Source organism: Perognathus longimembris, chromosome 10 (genome assembly GCF_023159225.1).
Source record: "Perognathus longimembris pacificus isolate PPM17 chromosome 10, ASM2315922v1, whole genome shotgun sequence".
Classification (NCBI taxonomy): Eukaryota; Metazoa; Chordata; class Mammalia; order Rodentia; family Heteromyidae; genus Perognathus; species Perognathus longimembris.
In genome coordinates, this window is record NC_063170.1 from 21566818 (window position 1) to 21585729 (window position 18912).

Here is an 18912-nt window from a genome sequence, read left to right on the forward strand (position 1 = left end):
CTCATAACAATACATAGTTTGTTTGATTAGGAGCTATGGGTCTTTTGTCTTACTTCAGATTTTCCCACAAGCAGACCTGATTTAAGGATTCAGGGTGAGTAGTTTATCTTGGGACATGTGGAGAAAAGCGGTAGAATAAGAATGAGAGGGAAAGAAGGGAAAGCAGCCAATTAAAGTTGATTATGCAGTCAACTCTGAATATGGTGGCTGGAGGTTAATAATGAAGAGACAGCACTGGGGAAACAATACATGTTTCAAAGTTAGTTTATCAGAGTAGTGAAGGAAATTGAGGTATTTATCCACCAACTCCAATCACTCATTGACTGAGAATTACTCCAGGAAATGGTGCTTTCTCAGGAAAATGGTAGCCACCAACAGCATCTATCATACTATTCCTGCTCTGAAGTATGTGAAAGGTGACCGGTATTTACATACCTGCTCAGGAAGGGACTAGAGACCAAGCTAACAATGGTTCTATATCACTGACTGAAAATTATTTGCCAGTAACTTTAAGGGATAACCACCCAAAAATGTTTAGTGGCTCAAACATAAGTGTATTCTTGCTCATGTGAAGTTCAAAACATTGTTATAGATCACAGAGCAGCTGTTATCTGAGTACCGATCAAAGACTCAGACCCCTACTGTCCTGTAACTGCTTCATCCCTTAGGGTCTCAGAACTTTTGTCTCCAGTTGTATGTGGGAATGAGCAATGTGGAAAAGGCACAGCTGCCTCCTCACTGCCCAGATCTAGAGACACTCACCTCATGCTGCTTCTATTCCATTGTCAGTAACTAATCTCATGACTCCAGTTAAATTCTGGAGGGAAGAGTAGGACACTGCTGGCTGGCAATATCTTTCCAACAAGAAATCTCCACAGAGGACTGAAAATAGAAACGTTGAATGGTCAGGATGCACTTCTGCCTCTCCCAGGTTCCTGTTTCCAACCACCATTCCTCCTCTAGCTCCACCCAGCAGCCAGGGTCAGTCCTTCGGCAGCCTGGAGCATCCTGGAGCATCCTGGGGAGATCAGTAGAAATACTTGGATGAGAACTTTATTTAATAGAGTTGAGGTGGAGGACATCCCTAAAGAAAGAGTCTATACTAGGTCTCCATAGGCCAATTGGGTGTGTGCTTTGCACACCCACAAAGTTGTGATCATCACAGAGAGGTTATGGGTACAGTCTGTAAGGCCACACAGGTACACCGAGCATCAGGAAGCACTAGGATGGATTATAGGATTATTCTGGGTACATTGTCATGTGCATAAAACTCAGAGCACAAGACTGACCACATAGTAAGCAGAAGTATTTGGTAAATAAATGTACATATGGATAAAAACAGAAAGTACAAAACAAATAAAAGCACAATATTGCAGCTAAGACAGAGCTATTATAATGCAAATTAGATATAGTTCATCCAGAATTTTTATGCAAATAAGGATATATTATTATTAAAATTTGTTATATTACTATATCTGACTACTTAAGATCTTCATTTTATCAAATTATAATTTATATAAAAATACCATTTTAGGGCTGGGGATATAGCCTAGTGGCAAGAGTGCCTGCCTCGGATACACGAGGCCCTAGGTTCGATTCCCCAGCACCACATATACAGAAAACGGCCAGAAGTGGCGCTGTGGCTCAAGTGGCAGAGTGCTAGCCTTGAGCGGGAAGAAGCCAGGGACAGTGCTCAGGCCCGGAGTCCAAGGCCCAGGACTGGCCAAAAAAAAAAAAAAAAAAAAAAAAAAAATACCATTTTAAGTGTATTAATCACTGGTCTCTTGAGTACTAAAAAGACACTAAAAAGAACATCACTATGTTCTAATTATAAAAAATTTTCTGCATTTCAAAGAAACCTCATTTCTTTTGGCAGCCCTTCCTCATTTCTCTCATTTTTTTCTTTCTCCTACCCCTAGTAACTACAAATGTACTTTTTGTTCCTATGCATTTGCTTATTATGGAAATTTCATACAAATGGAATCAAACAATCTGTGGCCTTGATGCCTGGCTTATTTAGCATGGTTTCCAGTGACCTCTACATTGTGGTATGTTGTTTTGATGGCTAAATATTATTCCATAGTGTAGCTACACAACCTTTTACTTGCCCGTTCATCAGTCAATGGACATTTGAATGATTTCTACTTTGGGCTATTAAGAATAACACTGCTATGTGTATAATCATTTGGATGATCCATGTCTTCAATTCTCTTGGGTAACAACATACCTAGGACTAGAATTGTTGGGCTAGATGGGAGGTCTGTTTAGCTTTTAGAGAAATGGTTACTGTCTCCCAAAGCCACTATCACAATTTCATCACTTGTGCTTTCCTCTTCCTCAGTAGATGGTGTGTGTGCTTCCAATCAGTATGTAGAGATGTCTCTGGGTGAATGTGAAGTATTTGCTTAGCCAGCTGTGCCAATGTATTTAAATAATTCTCTATTGCAGGGCAGTTAATGATCCTAAGACAGGGGATTTCAGCCCCTTATTGTATCCCCTACAGTTTGTAAACCTGTTTCTCAGGTGCATCTGGTACACTGTGACCCCCAAACTTGGTGCTTTGACAGGCTTTGCAGCCCTCCCTCTACTGAACCAACAGCGTTGAGAAGAGAGACCCTGCCTTGAACTTGTTTTTGTATTCCAACTCCTAGTAAGAGCCAGGCATTTCAGTAAACATTTAAAAAATGAATAGAGAAATGGATGTGTGATTAGAATCCATAATATTGGAAAGAGAAAAGTTCATTTACTGTAAGAGCATACTGTCTCAGATCCTTGCTCTGAAAGGTAATGGCTTTTCTGACCAGGGTTAAATGTGGCAGGAGATTGGTTCACATGGGAGGAATATTTGCAAAGCTAATTTAAGCATTAGAAAAGAAGTCTGAGGTGAAATTTAAGATTGCTTCCAAAAGCTGGAAACTTTAGGTAATACCAGCCAGGGGAGCTAAGGGGGGTGCCCTCATCTCCTAGATAAGCAGCTTGGGGACTACTACCAATTGCTCTAAAAATTCCCAAGTAGTTATGAGGACCCCAGGTCAAAGCTTCCCCCTGCCTCAAGACCACGTCTGCCTTCTGGGAGCTCACACTACACTGGGGTTAGATTCCTTCAGAGAGAACCTTTCATGTAAGAAGTTGTTGGACCAGTTTGTGGCCTCTTGTAATTCAAGTGTAGAGTCCAAAACGTTCAGATAAAACAGAACAAACTCTGGGTGGGCGTGGTTTGGAGATCCTATGAGAAAGCCCGCTTGCTCTTTGGAAGAGGGAGGGGTTTTCTGTCCCTTTGGATTGTGCAATTGGGTTGGGTGGGCAGGATTCACGGGCAGGACTCCAGCACTAGTGCAGGACCAGCATATCCCCTTTGTTGGAAACCCAGATCCGAGACCTCACTAGCCTTCCAAACCTCTGCGTCATGTGGCTCTGTGTTCTAATCCTGGTGTCTCTCACTGCTTGCACCGCTTTGGGTGAGTTCTTCTGAAATACAGACAGGGGAAGGGATTTCAAAATATTTGTCCTGGGTGAAGGCAAGTGGAGAAGTGTGCAGGGCAAAGGCACGGCAGGTTCAGTTTTGTACTGACTCTCAGAGATGACCTTGCAGTAACTCAGCCCAGCGAAGCCCAGAAAGGACTATGCAGAGACCAAGGGTGGATAAAATACAGCTGCACGTGATAGGCACCAGAAGGCAGCAAGCTAGCCTGCCTCGTACAAGAGGAATCAAGAGAGCTCAGTTTCTTTTCCCTTTCATTATTAGTCCAGATCAGACCAGATCATGGAAAACAGCTTACCAGAATATGAAAAGCACATCTGAGGAGCCATGATGTGGGTCAAAATCCTAGCTTAGCACTTCTAAGAGATATGTTTTCAGACAAGGTACTTAACTTTGCTGTACCTGTGTTACTCCTCTTCTAAAATAGGGATGGCAACAGTATCTACCTTGTGAGCTATTGAAGATGCTATTTTCAGTAATTAGCAACAACAGGGTAAAAACTTCTTATGTGTCCATAGCATAAAATTGGCTATTTTATTTTTCCCCAGCACTGGGGCTTGAACTCTGACAGTACTCATGTACAGCTTTCTTGCTCACAGCTGATACTCTAGTACTTGAACTACACCTCCAGTCTTGTATTTTAACTGGGCAGTCTTTTAGGCTGTTTCCCCTAGCTGACCTCCAGGTCTCAGCCTCCTGAATAGTAAGTATTTACACATGGGAACCACAGGTGCCCAATTTGAAATTAGTTATTGCTATGATTTGTGCACTGGTTTAAAACACAGGGTTTTCAGTGTCATGGATAATTCTTCTATTGTATTAAGTCTGAAGCTTTCTTCTCAAGCCACACACTTTGAGGAAGATGTTGGCATGTTGTCTATATTGAATTGGAGAAAATAGGAAGGTGAGAGGGCAGGAACCATGTCTTATGAGGCATGCTGCGAGAGCTCGAAGCCAAAAGAAGCCAGACAGGAGAAGGGGTCAAAGGAAGCTATGACCATGCATGCAAGTCCACTTTCCTTAGGAAGGAGGGTCAGGTTGGTTCACCTGGGTCCTAAGGTAGATAGAACCCGGACAGGTAAGGAAGCTGTAGAAAGATGAATGGTTAAATCTATTCCTCAAGAATGGAGCTAATGTGGCAGAGAGATGTCTACTGACATCTGGATAATCCTGCTCAGAATCACTGAAAGAATATTCTAGAACCTTATTGTATCTTTTATACCATGTATCATTTGTTTTATATCCTTGGTGCTTAGTTTTCCCCTAAACAAAACCCAATCCCTTAGCCTGGCATTCGAGGCATCTCTGCTATGCATCTGCTCACCCAGGATCAAGCTCCACTCCCATGGTCTCCACCTGGTGGGATACAGAGGCCACTTGCACTTCCCAGACAGGCCTTGTATTTTGCTGACTGAATCTCTGAGCTTCTCACCTCTGCTACATCCTCTCCCCCATCCACCTTCCCTTACCCCAACTGTCACAGCTCTCAGAAGATCACCTCTCCCTCCAGCTCCTGTAACACCTTCCTGGTCCCTTTCCCAGAACATGACCTCTTTCTTTACACCCTGAAGTTAGGTGTGTCTGTGATTTCATTTCCTATGTGGTCAGCCCTCCAGAGAACCGGCTGACTCTTGTTCATCCTCTCACCCAGCAGCTTAGCACCAGGCCTCAATGGGTAAAGATGCCAGAAGCGTCTCAGAGGGAAACCAAATGACTTTTTGTTCCCAGCATGTCTCCTTTTTAACAGTGACTTTCGATGTATTTTTTCCTCTAATTCCAATTTAGTCCTTCCATCAGCCTTCTTTTTTAGAAAAGACAACTTTAGTCATCCTGGATTTATGTAAGAAGTAACTCTTGCCTGGATGATTGAAGTGACTTACTCAAGGTCACATGCCTAGAAGGTGGGAAACCCACCTGAAAGCCAGGTCTCACCTTCCCCCTCTGATGTGACCTCATATCCTCTCCATGTACCAGAGCACCAGGCCTCGCCACCTGTGGTGAACACTGCGCAAGGCCAAGTCCTGGGGAAGTACATCAGCTTACAGGGGTTTGTGCAGCCTGTGGCTGTCTTCCTGGGAGTCCCGTTTGCCAAGCCCCCTCTGGGATCCCTGAGGTTTGCTCCACCGCAGCCTGCAGAGCCATGGAGCTTCGTGAAGAACACCACCTCCTACCCTCCTATGTAAGTTCCTGCAGCTCCCCTGAGCAGCTCAGTGGGGATGTTTGTCTCAGAGTGATACCAGAAGGATGGTCCTCATAACAATTCTCCAATTCACTATATTTTGTCCTTAAGTGTATTCTAGAACCTGAAATATTTCAGAACTGTCACAGCTTACTACATCTCAGTCTTTGTTACAAGCCAGATATATTCTAGGTTCTGAGGATGCATTAGGAAGCTTCAAACAAAGCTTCCTATCTTTATAGAGCTGATATTCAACCAGAAGAAGGGAGGTAATAAGTACATACAAATCAATAAATGAATTACATGTTAGGATATATTAAGTGCTTTGAAAATTAGTGTTCAGGGAAATGAGATGCATTGATGCTCTATCTTTTGCCTTGTCTAGATCTGTGTCATGCTGGGGAGAGGGATGTGTGAGAATGTGTGTTGATGAGAAGAATATGGGGGTTGGCTTTAAAGATCTCCTTTCTAGCCATGCCTAGTTACCTAATCACAAGTTGGTGTTTGCTGGTGTCCTGCGTCACTCTAGTCAGCTGGGTTTAACAGCCCAAGTCTCCAGAAGGCCTGGCAGCCACACTCAGAGCACCTCAGATCCCTACAAGGTCAACTCAGATAATATTTGCCTCCTCAGCCAGGTGCTTCTGAGGATCCTTGGGATTTTTCTCTGGTTTCCTTCCTTCCATCCTTTTCCTTTAAAAAACAAAACAAAAAAAAACCGTAGTATTTATCTGGGTGCCACTGGCTCATGCCTGTAATCTTACCTACTCAAGAGGCTGAGATCTGAGGGTTGCAGTTCAATGCCAGCCCAGGCAGTAAAGTCTGTGAGATGCTTGTCTCCAATTAACCATACATACAAAGAAGTGGTAGAGCACTAGCACTGTGCAAAAAAGCTCAGAGACAGCAGTGTAGGCCCTGACTTCAAGCCCTAGAATCAGCATAAAACAGAAACACAACAAAAAAATTCAGTTTTTTTAAACTTTCTGACTGTAAAAAGAGCACATATATATTGTCAAGATGTAGAAAATACAGAACAATAAAGGGAAGAAAATGAAAAACATGTACAATTCACCTACTCAGATAGAATTGCTTTTTAACACTTGATAACTTGTTTTCTAGTCTTTCATCTCTGCCTACTTCTTCCTTTGAAAATGGACCATAAATACAGATCTTTTGGATAACTTCCTGACTCATTTGTGACATTAACATCATTCTATGTATCATGGCTAATATTTAATAGCCACATTAAATTGAGTTTTGAACTGACATTTATTTATCCAAGCTTTTACTTGGGTTATTAATTTTTTATGTTCTAAATAACACTCTGGTGAACATGTTGTGCACATGTTCATGAATATTTTGGCCAAGCCCCATAGAATAACATTGTTAAGTCAAAAAGTGTGTGCTTTTTCTGTATATCCCTCCAGTACATATGTACATACCTCTATGGAAACAGGAAAAACCTGTTTACCAAAGTATGAGCTTCTTGGAATATTTTGTTCATTATCAGATAAAAAAATATAATGTAATGTTCATAATAACAATAAGCACATTTTGGTGTTCCTTTTGCATTTATATAAATTCTAGTAAATTTAAATATTTCTCTTTTGAGATTTTAAATTACTCCTTTTATGACTAATACACTTGTGGCCTTGTTTATCTAGAAAAAATTCCTCAGGATAGAATCTGGGTGTCATATTTTCTGACTGTACTTCTGCCACTTGACAGCTGTGTCCTCCTGGCCCCTGAGATACCTTCCTCTTCTCTCTTCAGTGGGCAGTGAGGCCTGCCTCAGGATCCACCAAGGACTGGGAATGTGGCTCACTATGTACTTGGAGACAGAAGCACTAAGGAGCCTGGGTCTTCCTGGCTCTGTGACATTGAGTAGTTTCTCTAACTTCCTTATGCCTTAGTTTCCTCATGTATACAAAAGGAGTGATCTGTGCTTTAAATGAGTATCTACAGAGAATATAAGTCATTGCTTGGTAAAGTGGAGAATGCAATTCAAATCTATGTTGGATCTTTGAGAGCTCTGAGAAGGACTTCACAGGGGGAATAATGACTTGTCCTGAAGGTGACATTTCCTATACACATGGAACAGCATGTTTATCTGGCAGAGCGGCTTGGTTACCCTCTAAGCCACAGTACAGAGCACAGTGAAGGCAGGCCTGTATCCCAGGACTGCGGGGAATGCCATCTCCCGGGTGGGCCAGCATTGGAGTGACTCCTCTCATTGTCCCAGGCATCCCAAAGCTCTGGAAAGGAGACAGGTGCCAAGTTCTTCTTGCTCCACATGGTCTAGGAGACTCCCAAGAGTCCAAGCATGCCTACTAGGACCCCAGGAACCTTCCTACCCATATCAGTGTCTCAAGTCTCCTGATAGCAGCTCTATTGACAGGCTCAAGCCTCCTAGTATATGTCCAGCCCAGGTGTCACTTCTAGCTTTTACCTTGTGATTTTTTTCTTTCCTCTTAGGTGTGCCCAGGACCCAGTGATTGGGAAGATGGTTAATGACCACTTAACCAACAGAAAGGAGAAAATTCCTCTCATATTTTCTGAGGATTGCCTGTACCTAAATATTTATACTCCTGCTGCATTGACAAAAACCAGTAGGCTGCCGGTAAGCATGGTGACTGCTGGTCAATACTTACTACTTCCAAGAGGAGAGGCACCACTGGGGGCTCGTGTGGCTCCTAAGTAAATCACTTATCAATGGGAAAAGCTGATATACAAGAGCTTCTCCATGCTTAGGTTCAGCAAGATGAATGGTCTGAGCATGAGGATGATGGAAGGTTGGGGAAAACATGACCTTTTTGGCTTTTGTTCCTGAAGTGAATATGTCCTCCATTTGAAAAGCTCTGGGAGGGTGTGGTACATGGGTCTGGGAAAAGGAAGGGAGTGTGGAGTGGAATGACATCTCAGGTCTAGCTGGGAGAGTTGGGAGCAGAGATCTCCTCTTCCAACCCTGTTAGACATGCTGGTGAACTTTATAAGTGACAACCTCCCTTAGTCAGGTCTTGAGCAAGGCAGCTCCATCTGACAACTTCTGAGGTCCCTCCCAATTCAGCTCTCTGTTCTTTCTGTACTGTCTCCTCCTGGTCCAGGTGATGGTATGGATCCATGGAGGTGGACTGGTGGTGGGCGGGGCATCGACCTATGATGGACTGGCCCTCTCTGCTCATGAGAACGTGGTGGTGGTGACCATTCAGTATCGCCTGGGCATCTGGGGGTTCTTCAGGTAAGGTATTGGACTATTATCTATACAGCAATCTCTATATTGGTCAGTTTTCTGCTGATATAATAAAGAAACTGATAATGAGGAATTATAAGAAAAACATATTTATTGATCTGAGATTTGCACCTGGTGGCTGCCATACAATGTGCTGGAGGAAGACAGATGGAAATTGAGGCACACAGGACACTTTTTATGCTGAGACAGGAAGACATGAGGGAGGAGAGGTCAACTGCAATCTATATTACAACTTTCTATTGGGAAGAAGCCAAGGTCCCTTAAATTCTAGACAGAATCCTCCTGAGGATTACCTAAATCATCTTCCACAAGGACTCACCATTTACAGATTCAATTAATGCTTAATACACTAGGGACCAAGGTTACAACGTATAACTGGTGAAGTCAAACCACATCCAACCCTTAGTATCTCCCAAATAAGAGATGTTAGGGTCCAGCTCTAGTGATGCCATCTCTCATGGAAAGCTTAGTAAGCCTTCAGTTCATAGTGCCTCCAGTTCCTTCATTATTGGACTTCCCTCACCTTTTCATCCTGAAGCTGGTCTTGTCCACTTGCTTCTGAGCTTTTGCATGTGCTGTCCCCTCTACCTGGAATGCCAACTTTATCTGTGAAGCTCCTATTCAGCCTGCAAGGCCCAACCCTCATGTTTCCTCCTCTGAAATATTTATCTACTTTTTTGCCTGTGTAGTCCAGCATGTGGCATTCTGCTATAATGTCAGGTGCCATGTAGCACATCATTGAATGTTGTACATCTCATAGGAAAGAGAAGAAGGAAGGAAAGAAGGAAGGGAGGGAGAGAGGAAGGAAAGAAGGAAAGAAGTAAGTAAGTAGTTTCATGCAGGGAGCTCTGTGAGGGCTCCAACAGACAAATTTGCAGCTCAAAACACTACTGCCAGGCTGTTCTCCTAAGGTAACTATGACCTTCACTGACGCTCAGATCAATCTCATGGCTTCACAGTTGCAAAACACACAGGCTCTCCAGCCTCTTGAAGTGCCTCCTCCTTCTGTCTCTGGTCACATCCCTGCTGCTCCTTTTCATCTCTTTCCTGCCCCTCCTCTCACCCATCTTTAGGCCTTTGTGTGTCTCCTCCTCCTTTCCCACTAACCCCCTGAGCAGTCCCAACAAGCACATTCACAGTTCCCCATTGTAGCCCCCACCTTTCTTTTAAGAGTGCTGACATTAGCTATATCATCTTGCTGCCCTGGTTGTCTGCAGAGTGCCTCTCACAGCACAGGGAAGAACTGAGCCCTTGTTGCACACTAAACCACCCAACAACGACCTTTTTCCATTCCCAGAAGACCCTCTGTGCGTCTTTTAACAGCTCCATCCTGCTGATTGCTCAAGAAAGAGGCTTTGTGGGCAAACTGGACTTGTTCTCAGAGCCCAATATCTAGCCAGGGAGCAAAACCTTGTGGCTCCACTTTGAAAATATAGTCCAAATTGAGCTACTTCACATCCTGAGTAGCTAGGATTACAGGTGTGAGCCACCAGCACCCGGCTCTAGCTTCTCATAGACTATGGTGGATGCATAACGATCTCAGTACATGGCTGCTGGGAGAATGAGAGCAGAGCCCTGCACAGGTCAATGATGCTGGAATGAGAGGCAGAGGAGAGGCTGATGGCAGGGGTGCAGAGCCCAGCCTTACTCTAGAAGGTTCACTGAGAGCCTCCAGCACACCTGTGAGTCCTTAGAATCTAGAATTCTACTGTGACTTCCTGCCTTACCTGTGGCCTTGAGAGTCCTGCCCTGACAGCTGTGTCCCATCCTATCTCATTGTCTTTCAGCACAGGGGATGAACACAGCCGCGGGAACTGGGGCCACTTGGACCAGGTGGCCGCACTGCGTTGGGTCCAGGACAACATTGCTAACTTCGGAGGGAACCCAGGCTCTGTGACCATTTTTGGAGAATCGGCAGGAGGTGAAAGTGTTTCTGTTCTTGTAAGTGTTCCTGACACAAGGTTCTACCCTGAAGCTTGATTTCTCTGTGATGGGACCTGTTGGAAATCAACCAGTCTATCCAGACATTTGTCTTGAGTAATAAAGAGGAGGTACTTGAAGATACTGTTTAGGGTGCATTAAGGGAAAAGGAAAATGGCTTTTGTCAGTTAGTGATCTTCTAGTGTTCAGTCTGTCCCTCTATATACAATGGTATAGACCTTTGATTTCGATACCTTGATCCAGGGTTGACTGTACTGTATAGTGTAAGAGGATGGAGAGCCATAGGCCAAACTCAGAACTCAGCTTTGTGTCCATAAATATCACCACCTCAGCCAGTGACAGTAACATTCCTCCTCTCCTTACTTGGTTGAATGCCCCCCACCCTTTCCTAACCATTTTACATTAAGACTTTCTTTCTTATCTTGGTTAAGTATAAATTACAAAAAGGAAAAGGTGAGGGCATGAGCTGGATCGAGTGTCAATGTGTAGTTCCAATGTAGATCAACACATTGAAGAGACTTGAGCACTGAGAGCAGTCAAGGCTTCTTTGAGGTGGCCTGGTGGCCTCTGCATGGCTTGATAGAAAGGGCAGTAGTCTCTAGGACTAAGCATAAGCTGGGCTAGGGGATGTTAATGAGAAGGAAGGGATGTAACCAATGATGAGTTGTATGGACATAATTTGGAGGTGTGAGGGGTCTTGTGGAGATTGTGGCAGGGAGGTGACACTGAGGAAATCTATTGGAGGTACAGAGACTGTAAGGAACCATCCAGATACCTCAGAACAGATCATCCCTATTACTGAGGTTTTCAAAAGGCACTGACTTCACCACTGAATTCTCAGAGGAAAGTGTTTACAGTCTTTGTTTAAGCTTAACAAAAGGAAAATGTACAGAAAAACTTGAAGTTGAAAGAAAATATCCACAATCCCACTACCCAGTATAGTGATTAGACCTTTTAAATGTATTTCTCTAGCCTTACAATTTTATATCTATCTATGTATCGACCCATCTATCATCTACCTACCTACGTATCCATCCATCCTCTTTGTCACTGTCATCTATGTATGTTGTTTGTTAACAAAGAAACTTTCTTAGTTTTAGTATAACATTAATATTTCATTAAACATTATACATTATTATACCATGTCTTTTATGATTGCATAATATTCCATGATAAGAATGAAACACTGTTTATTTTTCCAGTCTGCTAGTATTAGAAACTTGAGTTATTCTTGCTTTAGTATTATAAGTAGCATAAAAATTTGAGTATGTTTATAAGCTCTGATTATTCTCTTTTATTTTCTGTGTGCTGAGTTATTGGGGCTTACCCTCAAACACCACCACTGAGCTATGTCTCTAGCTATCTTGTAAATGACAGTTTTTTCAGTAATGGAAATGCTAAAACCAAACTTGTGGCTAGGAATTACCAAGGTATCTTTCCCAACAGTCTTGATTGTCATGATGGGCCCTTGCCACAAGCTTCTTATCTGTCATTAGTTGTGGAATGTTGATACTCCTGATGGAGCAAGTTTTCTTAGAGAACTTGGGCCCAAGGGATGCCTGAGGTATTGGGTGGGGAGCTGTTATGTCCAAAGAGCATCAGAGTCCAGGTAAATGTCCAGGGCAGAGTTTTGAAGAGCAATGGAGTCACTGGCCCTTCTGGTAAACACAAACTCTCTTCCTCTCCTCCCCACTGCCAGGTGTTATCTCCACTGGCCAAGAACCTCTTCCACAGGGCCATTTCTGAGAGTGGTGTGGCCCTGTCTCCTGGTCTGTTTGGGAAGAACGTGAAGTCCTTGGCTGAGGTAGGTCTTGCCCTAGACAGCTTTGGTGCCCCTTGATAGCTCTAGTACCCGATCCTCTGCAATCCTGGGATCCTCAAGGGTCTTTCTTCTTGTGGGATACAGCTAGGATGCTCAAGGAGTCCCTGAAGTGAGAGTGGTTAAGCAGGAAGCTTACATTTAACCCTCATTTTGTATATTCTGAAGTGTCTTTGTGTAAATCATCTTACTCAGTCTTCCTGAAATTCTGTACCTTTAGTGTGTGAGCGACACTAATTCTATTGTGTGAGAGGGCATAGTCTGTGTTAACTCTCCTACTAAGGTAGGTGCTATCATCATCCTCATCTGTAGGGGTGTAGAGAAGGAAGAAAGGCCAAATCACTGGTAAGTGGAGGAAGTATTAAGCCTGACACTGACATTCAGCATTCCTTGCTTTTTCCTGCTATTCCACATGGCCTCTCATGTGACAGTCCACTTGGACAGTTTTGTGTCGTTATAAAGTAACAAAAACAGAGATACTAGGTAACCAGCCTGTGTCACAGTTCCAATTAGCAACAGAGACAGCCTGCTCTGGGGTCCAGATCCCACAGAGTGCTTTCAGCTATCCTCAATTGCCTTCAGAAGCTGAGCTTGGGAGAGAACCCCTCTGTCTACACTGAAGGAGGTGACAGAAACTGTTATTGACCTCTGTTGTTGCCTATAATCTTGGCAGCAAGTTGCTCTTACTGCTGGATGCACTCTCACCACATCTGCTCTGATGGTTCACTGCCTGCGCCAGAAGACAGAGCAAGAGCTCTTGGAGACCACGATGAAACTGGTAGGAGTGCCCTAATACCCTGTGTAGTTGGCTCTAGGCTTTATTCTGTTAGTGGTATCCTGGCCACAAATTACTTGGGATAATTTCTCATCACTCATTTGCAGTTTCAGTCTCCTGATTCCAACTGGGATTTTTTTTGGGTGCTGGTCCCGCAGCTTAAACTCAGCGTCTGGGTGCTGTCTCTGAGCTTTTTAGCTCAAGTCTAGCATTCTACCACTTGAGCCACAGCTCCACTTGCAGCTTTTTTGGTAGTTAATTAGAAATCAGAGCCTCACAGACTTTCTTGCCTGGGCTAGCTTCAAAACACAATCCTCAGATCTTGGCCTCCTGAGTAGCTAGGATTATAGGCATGAAGCTCCAGGGCCCAAAATGTTCCCCCAGCTTTTTATTGTGAGATATTTCAAATATTTTAAAAGTCCAATATCAACTGATGAAAAATTGAATAATAAATCCTCAGATCTCTCAAAATTTCATATTTTGCCATTCTTGTTTTAATATATATATCAAGAAACAAAACGATCCATTTCCCCAGAAATAACTGCCAATCTGAATTTATAGGATGAGGACATTATGCACAAAGTTTGTATTAAGAGTGTCATAATTTATATTTATTTACTTAGATACTAAGTCACAGTAGTGTAGTCACTTAATTTTCTAGATTTTTCTGAAATTCTGCTTCAATTAGATTTTAAGGATAGCCATGTTTGTTACCCATTCATGCATTTATCATCCATTCATCTATCCATCCACCCACTCATCCATCTATCCAATTCATGGAAATCCTTTCAATCTAGTATCAACCTAGTACCAATATACCTATAACTTTTCAAACATTTCAATCTGTCCATCATTCGTGAGTCACACAACAATAGTACATATTTTGACCAAGTTCATCCATCCATCCATCCATCTATCCAAACACATTAAGTATATGGAAGAGATTAGGGAAACCCAGAGAACCTAATAAAGATCCCATGTCATCCCTGAGATTTCTTCAGTTCTTGTGGAAGTGCTTCCAGTCAGTATTTCAGCATCTACTGGGATCGGCTAGCCTCTTCTCACATTTCTCACTTAAATTTCTGTGGGCAAAGGGTGCCACAGAACTGTCCCCTGTCAGGAGGCAGAAATCACCAGCTCAGAAGCCTTCAGAGAGATCTCCCAGGGAGCACAAAATTGCAAGATTGGATCTGTGGAAAGAGAGAAATAGGGTGTGGGAGGGAGGGAAAGAGGGAGGGAGGGAGAGACCTCAATCCTCCTTCTAGCATTTGGGTAGCTCCCAGAAGAAGTGGGAGGAGTGTTGTAATTTAACATGAAATGGAAAATACAAAGAGCACCTTGAACTGAGAGGGGATGTGATGATGAGTCAACAAATGGCTCTGCAATGTGGAGACAAATTGCAAGAATGGATCAGGGAAGGTGCAGAGAGACAAGCTGGGAAGTCAATGGGCAGAAGGAAACAAGGCAAAGGATCTGGGAAGATTACACCAGCACTAGAGTAGTGGGGTGGTGAAAAGTGTTTGAAATCCGTTTTTTGTTTTTTTGTTTGTTTGTTGGTTGGTTGTTTGGTTGTGGGGTTTGAACTCAGGGCCTGGGTGCTGTCCCTGAGCTCTTTTGATCAAGGCTAGCACTCTAGCACTTTGAGCCACAGTGCCACTTCCAGTTTTCTGGTGGTTAATTGGACTTTCTTGTCCACGTGACTTTGAACCATGATCCTCAGATCTCAGCCTTCTGCGTATTTAGGATTATAGATGTGAGCCACTGGCACCCAGACAATCTGGATATTTTTTAAAGGAATAGCTGACAAGACTTACTGTTGGGTCTTATGTGAGGTCTGAGAAATAGAGAAGGGGGAAGGATCTGACTTCTGTGATTCAAGCACTTAGCCCTCAGAGTGCACCCTTCAGCACCTACTCAATGGACAGCGGCAATCGCTGTGGTTCTCCTGGTTATTCCTGTGATGTTGGCTCCTCACAGCCCTCATTGTATCCTGATGTCTTCTTTCTCATTTCATTTTCTCTATCTTTATAGCACTAAAATATTTATGCTGCCAAACATACCATAGAACATGTCACTGCCTTCTTAAAAGCCTGATGTTGCTTATAAGACAAATTGCCTTACTTTCTCTGTATGTCAACTTTCTGTTGCTGTTAATAAATCTCCAAGATAATCAACTTATATAAAGAGAAGGTTATTTGGGTTAACAGTTTGGGAGGTTTCTTTCCATGATCATTTGACCCTCCTACCTTGTTCCAGTAATGGCACATCATAGAGGAGCTTGTATAAGAACAAAACCACTCACCTTATTGCCAGGGAGGAAAAAGAGAAAGAGAAGTGGGACCACTATTACTCTGAAGACATTCCCCCATTCCCTGAAGACCTAATAGGCCAGAGATCTGTGTGCTGGCCTCATGCTTAGACGAGCAGAGACAGAGAGATAGGAGGTGGGGGAAAAGATGCAGGTATTTCCTGGAATGGGAAATCACATGTATCATGTTATTCTCTTTGCCAGAACCATTTCTTTTTTCCTGTTGTGATTGATGGGGTGCTGATTCCAAAAGAACCCGAAGAGATTCTGGCTGGAAAGAATTTTAACATGGTCCCTTACATCGTGGGAATCAACAAGCAAGAGTTTGGGTGGATTTTGCCCACGGTGAGAATGTACAGAGCTATTTGGCAGATTAACCCCCAATACTCTATCCTCAGACCTGTGCTCCCATGATTTCTTTCTTTCCAATGCCCTATGTATTCAGGAAGCTGTAAAAAGTGGGCATTTCTATGGAAACATCCTCCTGGATGGACATCCTCCCACGGGTGGGGCAGCTGTGGGAACACTTCGCTGCAAATTTCTTTCTGTTATAGAATCCTGAAATGTCTGGGCTGGGAAAGCCTGGGGAGATGAGAAAAACTGAGGTGGGAAAAGTGAGAACATATAGAAAGAGGAAGGAACTGGGGTTCGGAAAAGTCAGGCTAGGGGTGCAACATCCCTGTGTACCCGTAGCTTCCTCATGGCAAAGATTCAGGGAAGGTACTTCTACATGCATTAAAATTGGTTTGTAAGAAGAAAGGACTTTTCCTTTTCAAAGCTAAAACTAGGCACCAGTTGAAGCAGCAGAATAGGTCATCACTGTAGTAGAAAAAGAAGAAGGAAAAGATCTGACATGACCTGAACTCAAATCTCCAACACAAAGCCTGAAGGGATTTCAAAGCAGGTGTGAGTTCCAGGAGGCACTGTGTTATGAGGAGTGAGATCATGCCATGCAGCCGACTCCTCTCTCTTCACAACAGAAAATAGCATTGTATGGTGAAGTAAGGTCCTCACTAAAATGAGGACTTTAGCCTTCCTTTACAACTGGGAGTGAGATCAAGAGTTACTGCCTCCAAATGTTTACATTTCAAAGAGGTTACAAATTCTTTTTCAGATTTGCTCTCAGGTCCTTGTGGAAAAAGTTTTTGGCAGATAAAGAGTCAATAATTGCTAGAACTTTCCAAAGTTACAGCTCTAAAGAGCAGGCTCAGGGGCCTTTCACCCCCCCCCCCCACTGGGTTTTAGCTGGATGAAAACAGTGATTTCACATGAAATCACTGAACTTTCTCAGATAGGCTTGGGGTCACCCTCAAGCCGCTGGAGCCATGCTGGAGTTGGGCCAGGTCTCTGAGCCAGAGAGGTTTGAACAGAATCCCTACATACCAGGAGTTTGGCAGTTCTTATTTCAGTCAGATTCCATAGGGTAGCAAAGAAACACAGCTTGGTGACTGATTTTAGTTTCCATGTTCAACTGAGTCTGGGAGTATGGCCTGTTTCCTCTATACTTGAGCCCTCAGCTTCTATACTATATTTAGACTTGAACATTCCTGAGTGTTTCCTTGCTATCTAATGAGTAATATCTGTTTAGCTCTTTCCATTCCTCTAGTTTCTTTATGTCAATCTATTTGTTTCATTGATTTTTTTTCTCAAATTCCTCAAAGACCCATGTCCATCAAGGTCCAACAAGGAACCTTTATTCTTCATTGGTTTAGTAAAAATTTGTTTGCTTCTTTCTAATTCCTGAGGAGTTACAAATGCTTAACTATTGTTTACAACAGTTGAAGGGCTTTCCACTTTCTGAAGTACAGTTCAACCAAAATTTGGCCACCTCACTTCTGAAGAAGTCCAAGCACATGATGGTAAGCATCTATGTAACTGTGGGAATTGACTGAGAACAGTGGAGGGGTGGAAGCATGCTAAATTAGACAAATTCAATGGTGGAAATAGAGCTGGGTCCAGGGTTCTGCCCTCATGTTCTGTAGTTCCCACTTCATTATTCCAGGAGAGATTTGCATAGGGTTCAAGATGTTCACATCAATGAAAAGCTGTCTCATTTACCTGGGGAAGCCACATTGTTCACCAGGTGGGGGTGCTTTCTTCTTCATCCATTTAGAGTATGTCTGAGAAGCTAATTCCAGTGATCATTGAAAAATATTTAGAAGGGACAGATGACCCAACCCAAACTAGAGATCGGTTCCTGGACTTGCTTGCAGATATGGTATTTGGTGTTCCATCTGTGATTATGTCCCGAGGCCACAGAGGTAAGTCCCAGGGATGTATAGGAAAGGGATAATGAGCAATCAACACCTGCTCACCTCCCATACAGGCCAAGTCTCAAACTCTGATTTCCTACTTCCTGGAGGAGTGTTGGCATATTTTGGTGTCTGCTAGTAGCATACTCTGAATAGAGGATTGGCATATAAATAGTCAGTTTAGGAGGTGATCCAATAAAAGAACACTAGAGGAAGAAGGAGGTAACACAGGGACGAGATGGAGGCCAATTAGTGATGCACTTCCAAGTATGTTTCTACTGTGATGGCTGAAGCTGAGGAGTTCTGGGAAATAAACAAGATCTCTCAGTGTTCTTCTGTTTGTACATCTTAGATGAGAATTTAGCCACCTGTGCCTACTTGTCATTGGTTGAGGGATGTTCCAAGGGACTGCTAATTCCTTATTGCCTTAATATGTTGTGTACATGGGCAGTGTGGTTAGTGGTAAGCAGACAAAGCCTTCATGCAATGAGCCATTCTGGGAGTGGGAATCAGGCAGATCTGCCTGATATTATTCAAGCATTAACAGCATCTGCCAAGAGCTTCTTATATGAAGCCATGGTGTACATTGGACTAGAAGACAAACATTGTCATAGAGCTCTTGGAAGTTTCTCAAAGCTAGAGCTAGTCACCAACTAGGTTGTTACATAGTGGAATCATGGAAAGTCAGATCAGGAGAGGTGTCCAGACTCAAGAAGTCTCAAAGGAGAGGTGGTAGTAGGTATAGGGACAGGGAGTATGTCAATGTCTGTGGCTTGATCCTGTCTATCTTGGTGTGGAATAGTATGGACAAGCTGAGGGCCAGGCTGATGTTTATCATTGACCCAGGGCTCTGCATGGAGTTTGATGAGGAAGGGATTCTTGAGCTTTCCTAGGGGAGGTGACTCCTTCT

At 43.3% G+C, this 18912-nt stretch overlaps 1 protein-coding gene across 3 annotated transcripts in view; it reads left to right on the forward strand.

The window, feature by feature from the left end:
* The first annotated feature begins 3292 nt into the window (after positions 1–3292).
* Positions 3293–18912, forward strand: part of LOC125358442 (carboxylesterase 1E-like) — a 50902-nt gene continuing 35282 nt past the window's right edge. For 2 of the 3 annotated variants that reach the window (XM_048355571.1, XM_048355574.1), the window contains exons 1-10: positions 3293–3458; positions 5456–5660; positions 8133–8277; positions 8762–8895; positions 10695–10848; positions 12548–12652; positions 13341–13445; positions 15955–16095; positions 17529–17609; positions 17864–18011. In XM_048355571.1, the coding sequence (XP_048211528.1) occupies positions 3407–3458; positions 5456–5660; positions 8133–8277; positions 8762–8895; positions 10695–10848; positions 12548–12652; positions 13341–13445; positions 15955–16095; positions 17529–17609; positions 17864–18011 (1270 nt within the window). In that variant the 5' untranslated portion in view covers positions 3293–3406. The remainder of the gene's footprint in view (positions 3459–5455; positions 5661–8132; positions 8278–8761; positions 8896–10694; positions 10849–12547; positions 12653–13340; positions 13446–15954; positions 16096–17528; positions 17610–17863; positions 18012–18912) is intronic. The other variant, XM_048355573.1, reaches the window with a different exon arrangement.